Below are 13,327 nucleotides of genomic sequence, written 5' to 3'. Positions count from 1 at the left end.
TGCAGCACCTGATAGACGGGGAAAAAAATGCTTCTTATGTTCTGTAAAATGCGCCACTTTTTCACTTTTGTCACCGCTGACAGCACTTTTAATAAAGCCGTGACACCGAGGCAGCCGACGCAGCCCGACTCGGTTTTATTCAGTGTAGGTAAAGCGATCCGTTATCGAGTCAGATCTGGAGATGAACGAGGAGCTGTGACCAAACACGCACTGTTTTCACCTTCCTGCAGGTGTGGAGACTCAGAGGCAGATGTTCCTCATCTATTTAAGTCAGGGAATGCTCTTAGTGCTGGGTTTTTTTTTTTTTTTTTTTTTCCGCGACATGTTTGCTAAATCTGACCGTGCGATAAATCACACCGGTCTGCGCCGCTGTAGTGACTCAGCTGTTTTCACCGAGTCATCCAGATGTTTGTCGTAGCTTCCGAGCCCGTGTATTAACCCCCTTCGTTAAGATGGATCTGATTACAGTGAGCTTATCGTTGTTTATCACTGAAGCCTTCGAACGCTAAAGTGAGTGAGAAAGCAATTGGAGATCCATAGGTGCTGACCTATGTGTCTGCTAGCATGTAGCATAACTGCTAGCATGCTACTGTACAGTAGGAACGCCAGGTTTTCCTTCACTGTTAGCGCAATTAGCCACTCTGAGGTAAGTAGATATGTCAGTTTTGGTTATTAGCAGCTAGGTGTTTGTCGTAGTGAAAGATTAATACCTTACTAATAACCAAAACATCGCATTAATGAAATGACTATTTACCATTTCGATTCAGCTAACAGTGGAGGAAATCTAGCATTCTTATTAGCATTGCTAGGCCGAATCTACACCAGATGTTCTTCGTATGTCATTAGCCAAGACATGTTTAGTGCCTGAATTTTCCTTCCTCTAGTTTTGCTCTTGACCTATGAGGCTGATGTAGTGAACAGCTAATTTAGCATAGTGCCAATGGAAAGGATCACGAAATTACCTCCGCTACGTTGAGCCAAAAGGATTTGTGCAGCTAAAAACAATCAGTTTTTTTTTTCTTTTTTTCACCTTCTTGAACCTACAGTACTCAGGTACGTGACATGGACTAAAGTTTGAGAGTTAGAGGTGTTAGGGATGATAATACAATTCACAAGTCGAAGCGTTTCTGCTAAACCGCTGGCTGGAAGCTTTCGTTACTCGTTAGCGACATTGCGTTGTAGCTCCAGTGCAAAACTATCGAAGCATGGTTCTTGCCCAACTTCTTCTGATGTGTGAAGGGCTAAATTAAATGACGTGAATAAACGCAAGCTTGCGCGTAAAAAAAAAGAAAGAAAGAAAGAAAAAAGTGACGAGTCTTATTAATTGTTGTTGATGCGTGCATTCGTGGCTCGGAAGCTGCTCGATGTAGTCAGCGATTTTTCCCAGCTGTGTCTCTTCTGCTCGACTGCATGCTGTTTGCCCTCCACACGTGTTCAGGTTTGGCTCGTGCTATGAAGAGAACCAAAAAAAAAAAAAAAAGAGAAAAAAACCTCTCAGCTATGGTATATGCTTACAGAACAAGACCGTTGTGAAGACCCATATGGCTTGTTAATTCGCCATTCGCCAAGTGTAGCATAAATAACGACATGCAGCAACACATCGGTAAATGTTGGCAGCGTATCGGGTGACCTTGAAGTGCTGAAAGATTGATGTCGAAATACTTTTAAAAATATAAACATGTCCACTTCTGTTCGTGGGCTGGCTTCCAGCTAATCGGCGCAATCGGTTATTATGCTCCAGTGTTTATTTGGACTTTAATTCCATTAGTTTCAATGTAAACGTCTTGTAGATATTCCCTGGTGCCGGTGAACCTTCTTGCAGGTCGACCACTTTCGTTTTTATTCCAATTCCCAAAGATCACTGGGCATGAAAAGGGAAGAAGAAAAAAAAAAAAACATGACTGGTTCTTACTCTATAAATAATGCAAGGTTGCCAGTCAGTCACACTGATCCACACGCTGAATATTTACCCCTTGTCTCAAGAACATCATCCAAAAAGATGAGGCTGCTTCTGGAAGTTTCTCATGTCAGAAAGAAGAACCGTAAACTTTATGACCCTTCAGACACTTCCACAAACAGAGTTCTTGAACTATCCAAGGAACCTGGATGTAAGGAACCTGTTTTAAGAAGAATATTTTCAGAAAAGGTGATGAAGTTCCCCCTCACCATTCAAAGAAGCACTGAGGAACCCTATTTGAACCCTAAGTGCACCAAGGGTTGTAAAGTACTTCTTTGTGACAGGAGAAAAGGAATTGTTTCAGAAATACGGTTCCTTGGTGCTTCTCCGGATAGTGAGATGGATTTTTTTTTAAACCTTCTAAATAATTTACCTTCTCTGAGAAATTCTGAATAAAACGAGCTCCTCAAAAGTCCCTTGGATAGTAAACGAGTTCCTGGTTCCTGAAAAAGTTCTACTTAGAATCATGTCTGATAAATATATTCTCAAAATGGTTCTTTGGATAGTAAGGCGGTTCTTCTCTTCTTAAAGGGGTTACCTGGTCTGAGAAACCTTTATTAGAAAGGCTTCCTTAAGGGGTCTTTGGATAGTTTAAGAGTTTTTAGATTTCCAATGAAGTTCTACTTTATCTCTGATAAACGTATTAATGTTTTTTTAAGTAAGTAAGGGGTTCTTCACTTCGTAAATGGACTACTGTCTCTGAGAAACTCTAATAAACGGTGTTCCTCAAGGAAACACTGCATGCTGAGGGGGTTCTTCACGTCCTAAATGGACTACTGTCTCTGAGAAGCTCTAATAAAAGGTGTTCCTCAAGGAAACACTGCATACTGAGGGTGTTCTTTGCTTCCTAAAGGGGTTAGCACTTACCCTCTCTTAAGAAGCTCTTATTTAAAAGGGTTCCTCAAGGGCTCTTCAAAGAACATTTGAGGAACATTTTTGCTTATTAGAGTGTATCAAGGAGTTCCCCACAAATAAAACCATCGTAGGAAGCAAATCGTTCGTAACCATATCAAAGGAACCATTGAGGAACCATGTTTCATACGAGTGTATTAGGAGGGTTCCAGGTTCCAGGAGGTTCCTTTTGGGATACATCACTCTCACTTAGAAACTCTTATTTAAAAGGGTATTTCAACCCTTTAAAAACCTCCGTGATAGACTCTTATTAAAGCAATTCCTCGAGGGTTCTTTGTACAGTTCTGGGATATTAGCTTGCTCAGACTGTTCTACTTGGAACGTACTCATTTTGCTTTTAATCCTCAAAGGTTCTTTAGATAGTTAAGGGTACTTAAGCTTCCCAGATGCCTTCTACTAGAAGCCCGTCTTAATACGCTCATATAAAATAGGATTTCTGAATGGTTCTCTTGCTATTTAAATCTTCTTCCTTTCCTTAAAAAAAAAAAAAAAAAAAAAAGGTTCTACTTAAAGGCTTCTCCGATTCAGTTTTACAAGAAAAAAAGCTTCACGTCCTTCACGTTTCTGCTCATGTTCTTTGAGACATCTGTGGTTCTTAGTCTGACGTGGAACCCTCTCTGATGCATGGTCACGTACCTCGTGTCTTTGCTAATGCAAACAATATGGATTCCTGAAGCTTCCTGATTCAGAAAAGTCAATCCTTTATGAAAGTTCTGCTGAAGGGTTCTACAAAGTTCTGATGAAGGGTTCTACAAAGTTCTGATGAAGGGTTCTACAAAGTTCTGCTGTAGGGTTCTACAAAGTTCTGCTGAAGGGTTCTACAAAGTTCTGCTGAAGGGTTCTACAAAGTTCTGCTGTAGGGTTCTATAAAGAACATTTGAATGGGGAAAAACCCCATAAGGTTTTGTTTGACGTGTTAGCTTTTGTCTTGTTTCAGCTCACGAGGTTCTAGTAGCTTCACGTGCAAACGTACACAGAGAACATCACGTTCTAAAACATGTCTGTCTGTTCCAGTGGACCCGTCGCAGGTGGGGAAAGGAATCACCCTCATCACGGTGATGGACGTCAACGATAACGCTCCCGTCTTCGCAATCGAATACGAGACGTTCCTGTGCGAGACCGCCGGACCAGGCCAGGTACTACCATGACCTGCTTGTTATCATGCTTTTATTATGTGTGGGGTTTTTTTTTGTTTTTTTGTTTTTTTTTTCTATTCGACTTGAGCCGAGGAAAAGGAAACTAGCTACTCATATGATTAGCACGTCCCTCCGGGTTCTGACAAAATCTCTCATATAGCGGTGACATTTTCAGTCGCAGCCGCTACTTCCCGTCTCGTCTGCGTACGCCTGCGCTGACCTAAAGGAACCGAGAACACCAGAGACTCTGCTTTCAAAAGTTCACGGTTGATGAATTAAACAAATTAGTTTGATAAGACGGGAAGCGGGATGCGCGGAGAGCCCAGCCGACGCTCGGAATATAATTAGCGATTTTGTCTGATTGACAGTTTGAGGCCTTGAGGGAGTTTGGGAGAGTAAAGAAACCGGAGGCTTATTTTATTTTTCCTCAGGTTTCGACACTGTTCGACAAAGAAAACTAGCTCACCGTCTGTCTTCTCCGTGATTGAACCAGCCCGATATCTGCTCCAAAACCGCTGCGAAACGAGACCCGTACGGCGCCGGGAGCCGCCCCTCCCACACCCGGCATTAAATCCAAAATGGCGAGTGCCGTTATCGTGCAGATATATATCGTAATATTCACGCGCTAGCATAATCCAATCCATTTTTAATGAAGCCGCGTTCCAGCCGTGCCATTTCCCCAAACATTAAAGTGGCCTTGTATTATTACAGAATAATGTTATTATAAATAAAGAACAGCTACGGGAGCGAATAAACCGATTCACCGACGCAGAACAAGCACTGTTTTTATTTCATTTACTGTAATTAGAACACAGTCGTTTTACTGCGATAACATTTCACACGCGTACATAATTTAAAATAAATGAATAAATAAATAAATAAGTGCAGACGTACCCATCGGACACGGTGTGTACGGAGGAACGGGGCGATATCGGATCCGGCTTACGAGTGAGGAACGGAGGAAGGACTATCGGCGACGTCGGGGCGCGATGGCACATTTTACGCCTCGTCGTTTTTTTTTTTTTTATCCGTTTATCGTTACGGAGGAACCACCGAACTTAGACGTTACAGCTGTGCCTCGGACGCTGGACGTTAAAGAAACATCTGGTGGCGCTAACTTGTTTCTTTGGACGACGTGAACGTGCGTTTAAAAACGATGGACTTTTTCGATTCCAGACGCGAAAACAGAGGCGAACACACGGTCTGTGATTTTTAATACCTCGATCCCACCGCCACCCGAGAGCGTAGGGAACGCGTCTGAGTCGAAATGTTGAGGGGGGGGAAAAAGGCTTCCCCTGCAGCGTGCGAGTCTAATCAGCGGATCAGATCGCTGCACGTCGGTGGGGAACGAGCTTTACGCCTACCGTGTACACAAACACCCAGAGGGAATGCTGGTCTGAAATGAATTAGTCAAAAAGAGGCGAACCGAAGCGAACGACAGACCTCACACCCTGCCTCGGTTCTTCTTCCGCACCGGGTCTGCGTCCGTACGCGTTCGCGGCTGGGATCGCGTTCAGTCTGGGTCGTGGCATTATCGCTAGAAACGCGAATGTCTTGATGATAAAATGTCCTCTATAATAGATTCGAAAGGACATGATAAACATGAGGCTCATCCATAATATGAGCGACGCTGGTGTTGCTTCAGAGGCGGCGTAACTTTCGATCAGGTGACATTTTCATTCCTGTAACACCCTAGGGCTCTTCACAGCTGGAACGATTCATACGTGACGGCGCATTAAAAACCGGTGCGATAGGGGAAAGAATAAATAAATCATCCGGACCCGAACGGAAGCGTGCGTGGGAAACGGTCGAATATCTTTATAGAGGGATTCTCATCGCTCCCGTTAGAACTCTTAAATCATAAAAACAAGCCTCACTAGGGGCCCTGAGACAACTTTCAGAGACTCCCCTGTTGGAAAGATCATTGTTGGCAGCCTGGCAATTACGGGTAACGCTCGGTGTCACGGGAAATCATGTTTGCCTCCGGAGGTAGCGCTCATCTCGGCAAACGCTGATGAAAAATTTCTGTCGGGATGAAAAAAATAGAAATTAATAAATAATAAAACCGAATCCCCTCCGGATCCCTGCCTGTGTGTTTCGGTCATTCTCAGACTCCCCATCTCTTTTAACTTTCCCAGATATTAAAAGCCAAATGACCGTGGCCGTATTTCCTGGCCCCCGGCGAAGCCTCGAATACCGCGCTGTTCGTGAGCGCTCGACTTCCCTCGCGGTTCACGCTCGTTCCGGGGTCATTCTTGACGCGCCGGAGCTTGACGGGGTGCGGAGACGGCAGGCGCTCGCGGTATGGATATCTCGGGTCTCGTTAGAGTTTCGGCCCAGTGGCCGCGTCCTTAACACGGCCCTAAAAAGCCTCCGCTGCTGGGCTATTAAACGGTCCGACGGTTCGATATGGCCGCCAGATTGACATCCACACCTTGGCGTCTGCCCAGGGGCACGCCGGCTTGCTTTTTCGGCAAAGATTCTATTCTGACGCACGTTCCACAGCGATTTGCAAACGGTCTCCCGTTTTATTTCTTTATCGGACATTTTTATCCATTTTCAGTTACATTTAACGTCATGGAAAACCAGCCATTTCGAGACAGAAATCATCTTCCACCACAGCAGAATGGCATGTTGTCATTTTTAGCCGTTTACGGTTACATCTATTCACTTCCGCTATAGCAGCTGCCTGTATACAGTACGGGACACGTTTACAGTCGTTTCCCTCACCAGCCTCACGCTTCGTAAACTTAATGACACACAAGCAGATGATTTCCATGGTGGAAAACTGTCAATTTTACAGCTTTACAAAGCTCTGACACTGGAGACTCCTTCCGTCAACGTTAAATAAACATCTGCGTACAGAAGACGTAGCGATATCAGTGAAACCTTGTTGTTGTTGTTGTTGTTGTTGTTCTTAATCCGTTTATTATCAGCGTCACATCACGTAACGTGTCTGCTATACCGTAAGCGTTGCCGCGAGCGGGTGGTCGCTATAGAAACGATCTCGTATTAGGACCCGTGCATACCGTAGCGGTAAACGTTTGACTCGGATCACAGTCGGAGCTACCGTCGCTAGCTTCCGACCCGATCAGAGCGGAGAACTCGGCGGCGATGTGACGTAGAGCGGTGTTTTTCGAAGCGGCCGTTTTGAGAAGGCAGCCAGCAAGTCCAGAGGATTTATTTATTTATTTATTTATTTATTTGTGTGGAAATCGATTAAACGCGGAGCGAAATCGAGGCGCGGTGTTCGAAAACTGGAGCGATTTTTCCGCACCGTTGAACTCTGGTGAAAACGGTGACATGCAGAACCCCCCCCCCCCCAACCCCCAGCGTTGTCAGCCACCACCCCCACCCCCTCCCCCAACCCCTGATCGTTACGGACTAAAACTAAAACAGATGGCCAAGCGTGAAAAAAAAAAAAAAAAAGGGTCCCCAGATGCCAGCCTAAAAGTTCTTCTAATGGGGTCACTCCAGGTGCTTCTCTACACCTTCTTCTCCTTCCAGCTCACGGCATTTTGCCCAGTCTCCTTGAACTGCCCTTTGTTGTTCCCAATCTCCCCATTTTAACATTTAACAGAGGCTCGGTACGAACGCAGGCGATGATGTGCGAATGATTTGTTGGAGGATTATGACGGTTCCAGGTCATTTTGCAGGTGAAATGATCGGTAATGAGCGCGGAGGTTGTTAACGTTATCTCCTTAAGGACGCCTGAGCGCCGGAGTCGCTCTCGGTTCCTCTGTGACGCCATCGCTCAGCGGGTGCCGTAGACGTCCCCGTGCGACCCGCGGGCTGGAAGGAACCGAATCGTCCGTACTTTCTCATAAGCGCGCCGCGCCGTGCCGTTTTTAAGCAGCGTGGCGTGATCGATTTATGATAGTCGATGTCGGGAATGTTTTCAGGAGGCCCGGTGAGCGAGCGCAGCTCGATGAGCGTCCCAGATCACCGCGCTTCCTTCTTCGCGGATTTACAAATGGTCCTTTCTCAGAATCACGCGGTACGTGGAAGCGGTTTTAGAGCTGAAACGAGTCTGTTTCGATATTGTATTAGTCCAGCGATAAATCATCACTCGTTTAAGCTCTTTTGAGAAAAACTGACACCGTTGACGTGTGTCTCCGTAGAAGCTCTCGCGTTCTAATACAGTACAGTGCCTTCGTTTGTTTGGGGTTTTTTTTTTTTCGTTGTTGTTTTCTTTTGTCCTCAATAATAACAAGCTAACGTACAGACGAAACTCCAATGATTGACGGGTGTCTTGAACGCCCCGATATTAACCGACACCCTGGAAGCTCCGCCCCCTTCCTCCATCTCACATTAGCAATCTATTGGACGATGCTCTTGACGGGGGGGAAAAAAAAAAGACTAATTAGGAAAACAACGTGTCAAATCTTAAGGTTTATTTACTTATTTGTTTGTAAATGTCATGCTGACGATAATCAGGAAGCGATTTAGAAAGCTGTTTGCGTCCCATCGTGGTAGAAAGTGGAGGTTGAATACGCATACGGGGTTTTTACGGTAACTACCCTCGCGCTCGGGGGTGAAAAAAATAAAAAATGCCGCTAATCCGTTTTGGCTACATTTCCATCCACCCTTTCTTATTATTCGCTGTACATGGCGTCTTATTTCCGCAGTACGAAGGAGTCTGGGACGCGTTTATTTCTTCTCGGTCGGACCGTACCTCGGAGTGTAGAAGCTTTTCGAGCGGATTGACTTTGCGCTGACCGCAGCTTGACACGCGGGTGCCGCTCGGTATTAAACTCAGCCCCAGCCCGCCGGTTTAAGCCCCGACAGCGTATCAAGGGAATCTCCTTAATGCTCCACCTGACAGACAGGTCTGATAATCATCTCTAAAACACAGCACTTTTCTCCAAATCCCCCAGCGCACTGTATAAGCATCGCTAATCACTGATAGCGTATTGACTCGCAACCCCTTAGTGCCGTGATTGTTTTGATTCGAATCTCGGACTTCGTTTCAGACGGCCAGACGGCCATATTGATACGGCCACGCGGAATTGGATTTGTACGCTATTGCGATATGCGCACTTCGAGATGCGGTTCAGGCTTGCGTGCTCGGTATAACGACAACACCATCATTTAAGCCTAGAGAGTGTTATAGTTTCTTCTTTCCTGCTAGTCGCTAGTGCTCGAGCCAAATAATAATAATAATAATAATAATAATAATGTGTTTCATTTATATAGCGCATGTCTATACTGTACTGTAGGTTATAAATTCCCTAAGATAGGATGTGTCCTAATGTACTTATGTAAGTCACTGCTATTGTTTTTGCTTATATATATATATATATGGTTTAGGTAAGTTTATGTCAGCTGTCATTGAAGAGGTCTTATGTAGCCTTATGAACACTCCTATGCTTGTACTAGGTAAGGTGTTATAGCTTTTTATTTATTTATTTATTTATTTATTTATTTATTTATTTTAGAAATATATACAGGCATCATATGGTGCCGTGCGTAAGTAGGTCGATGTCCGTTGTCATGAAATGGTTCTATAGGCGCCGCGTAACGTGTTACGAACGTTTAAGTATGTTTACAGTACGTCAGTGGTCTTGAAACACGTGCGTATGCACCGTCATGTCACATCATGAACACTAGCATTAAGTGAGGTGTTACAGCGATTAAGAATAAAAAGGTATATATATCGCTTGGCATTGGCTTATATGTAGGCACCATGTAGTGTTACGGACGTTTACGTCGATGTCAGCCGCCTCGGAGCGCTTACGTACGCCATGATTCCGGAACGTTGTTGTCGTCACGTGCGCACGCTTTTTTATCCGTCGAGCGAAATCCTTAGCTGGAACGCACCCGGGTTTCGGCGTCTCGCAGACGTAAGTCGAGGTCGAAGACGATTAAGAGTCGTGTTCTCCGCAGGTGATCGAGACGGTGAGCGCGGTGGATAAAGACGAGCCTCCCAGCGGCCATCGCTTCTTCTTCTCCCTGACTGCAGAGGCTGCTGGGAACCACAACTTCACCCTGCGGGACAACAAAGGTAGCTTACACAGCACTGTTTAACGCCTTATCTGCTTAAACACACCTGGAAGACATATTACAATATCTTCAGGACTCGGAGCAGCATTACACTGATGTATAAACCGCTTCCCACAACACCGAGCGCGATAACAGCAACTGTTCTTATTTCATCTCTTTTAATAACAAAGGAGACGATTTCGTCGACGTGGTACAGTTCAAACGAGACAGCGTCGAGGCGATTCGGAAGAAGAAACATTCGCCGTATCTGTAATTTGAGCAGGGAACTCACTACATGACGTCCGCTGCTCATAAGCCCCTTCGTGACAACTCTCGTAAGCCTACATGAACATCCAGGAGGTTGAAACTTGGTCACATCGTCAGTTATGTTACATCTCATGATAATCTTACATCCTGGATATACTCTCAGTTGCAAAGACAGTGGTTATAACATTCCAGAAAGTTCCATAATACAACCCTATGTCAGATCATTGGCATTTTATAAATGTTTAAGCACTCACTGTACGTAATAGGTGTCGTGTAACTTTATAAACACTTCCCATATGTTAAAGGTTAACACTATTTGTTTTGTTTTTTTTGGAAATAAGTTTAAATCAGCTGTCACGGAGAACTTATAGAGGTATCATACAGTGTCGTGGATGTTTGCGCCTTATGAGCGCCGCGCTTCTTTAATTTTTCGAAACAGGTAGGTATCGGTCGTCGTAGACAGCTTACGTAGGGTTATGAACGCTTAAGAAGTCGTATATCGGTCGTCCTAGACGGCTTATGCAGGCATCATGTAGCGCATAGGTATCGGGTATGAAGTGCTGTGAATATTTACGTAGCCTTACGGACGCTCGACTTAAGCGTCACTGCTATTTCTTCACAAATCTTCTGTCGTAGATGGCTTATGAGGGCATCACGTGTTGTTATGAATATCTAAAGAAGTATCTTTATGCTAGTCGACATGAAGGGCTTATATAGCAGAAGCCATGTCGCCTTATAAGCACGGTACTTACTTAAGGGTTCTCTCTATTCTGTTCGAGCGATATATCAGCTGTCACAGATGGCGTATGTGGGCATCTTGTGGTGTTATGAATGTTTAAGTTATTCATTAACGGCTTATGTAGCTATTATGTACCGTAGCCTTATGAAGTCGGCTAATGAGGAAAGTGTGCGTCATTGTGTGGTGTTATGAAGAGTAAAGTGTCACCACATTAACATGTTTAAGAAGATATTCAGATAGATGTGCGTTTATTATGAGAAATCTCGCCTGACAGCTAAACACGGATATTGTGATAATATTACATTACGACATGTAGTGTTTTCCAGATAAAAAAATCTACATTGTAAAAAGGAATATTTGTAATAACCTTGAGACAAATATCTCTGATCTGTCTAGTTTCTTTTCTCACCTCATTTCCTTTCACCAACAATTTCTTTCCCTTTCACGTCTTATCTTCTCGTCTCCTGTGTCCTCTCCAGATAACACGGCGTCCATCCTGACTAAGCGCGGAGGATTTCACAGGCGAGAGCAGCCGCTGTACCGTCTGCCCGTGCTGATAGTGGACAGCGGGAGTCCGTCTCTCAGCAGCACTAACACTCTGTCCATCCGGGTGTGTGAGTGTGACTCTGATGGAGCTCCACAGGCCTGTGGCACCGAGGCTTTCCTCCTGACGGCCGGACTCAGCACCGGAGCACTCACAGCCATCCTGGCCTGCATCATGACACTGCTCGGTAAGAGTCCGTCATCATCATCATCATCATCATCATCATCATCACTACAGCCAATGACATCAATCACCAATATTATCAACACCACTGTAAACATAAACATCATCATATCCATCATCACTATCACAATCATCACCACCACCGCCGCCATGATCGTCTCCACTACAACCATCACCATCGCAATCATCTACCATCATCACCATCACAACCATCACCATTACAATCATCACCATCACAACCATCACCATCACAATCATCACCACCACCACCACCATGATCGTCTCCACTACAACCATCACCATCGCAATCATCTACCATCATCACCATCACAACCATCACCATTACAATCATCACCATCACAACCATCACCATCACAATCATCACCACCACCACCACCATAATCATCTCCACTACAACCATCACCATCTCAATCATCTACCATCATCACCATCACAACCATCACCATTACAATCATCACCACCACAACCATCTCCACTACAACCATCACCATCTCAATCATCTACCATCATCACTATCACAACCATCACCATTACAATCATCACCACCACCATGATCGTCTCCACTACAACCATCACCATCGCAATCATCTACCATCATCACCATCACAACCATCACCATTACAACCATCACCACCACCACCGCCATGATCGTCTCCACTACAACCATCACCATCGCAATCATCTACCATCATCACCACCACAACCATCACCATTACAATCACCACCACCACCGCCATGATCGTCTCCACTACAACCATCACCATCTCAATCATCTACCATCATCACCATCACAACCATCACCATTACAATCATCACCACCACCACCACCACCACCATCACCATTACAATCATCACCACCACCATGATCGTCTCCACTACAACCATAACCATCGCAATCATCTACCATCATCACCATCACAACCATCACCATTACAATCATCACCATCACCACCACCGCCATGATCGTCTCCACTACAACCATCACCATCACAATCATCACCACCACCACCACCACCATCACCATTACAATCACCACCACCACCACCACCATGATCGTCTCCACTACAACCATCACCATCGCAATCATCTACCATCATCACCACCACAGCCATCACAACCACCATCACCACACATGTTTATTTTTCTCTGGCACCATATCAGATGTACACATGGCTGATTGCAGTCTAATAGAAATTGTTTTCCGGTTGTTTTTCTATCAGCTCCAGCGTGTTTCAGCTCCCTATCGGCTAATTGAGAGGAAACGAACAGAAAGTCAATTACACAGCAAGGACGTTGTCTCATCATTTTGGTTGTTTGTTTGTTTCTCCTCTCCTCGTTGTCTTCATTAAGCCCTAAACTGATTCAAAATGAACTTGTTTTTGTGTGTAGAAAAAGAATTAATTACGGCTAAACTGACTCGTGGGAAAAACGCCGTGCTTTACGATGGAATAACATTTGTTAATTACATAGCTGATTCCCAAAACTACATTAGATCCATTACACGTGATTGATTCTGCTCCGTGTCACGCTGTTGATGCTTGTCACACCGGCCCGTCGCCTGGTTGAAGCGAATTAGCGGCGGCTGA

The 13,327-nt window shown here is 44.8% G+C and overlaps 1 protein-coding gene across 2 annotated transcripts in view; it reads left to right on the top strand.

Annotated features, from left to right (window-relative positions):
- Positions 1–13,327, top strand: part of cdh7a (cadherin 7a) — an 87,533-nt gene that overhangs the window by 58,463 nt on the left and 15,743 nt on the right. For both annotated transcript variants that reach the window (XM_017496446.3, XM_053673668.1), the window contains 3 exons: positions 3,884–4,005; positions 9,892–10,009; positions 11,473–11,724. In XM_017496446.3, coding sequence (XP_017351935.1) covers positions 3,884–4,005; positions 9,892–10,009; positions 11,473–11,724 — 492 coding nt within the window. The remainder of the gene's footprint in view (positions 1–3,883; positions 4,006–9,891; positions 10,010–11,472; positions 11,725–13,327) is intronic.

This window comes from Ictalurus punctatus, chromosome 20 (genome assembly GCF_001660625.3).
Source record: "Ictalurus punctatus breed USDA103 chromosome 20, Coco_2.0, whole genome shotgun sequence".
NCBI classification, from domain to species: Eukaryota; Metazoa; Chordata; class Actinopteri; order Siluriformes; family Ictaluridae; genus Ictalurus; species Ictalurus punctatus.
This window is presented reverse-complemented; position numbering and strand designations above follow the sequence as displayed.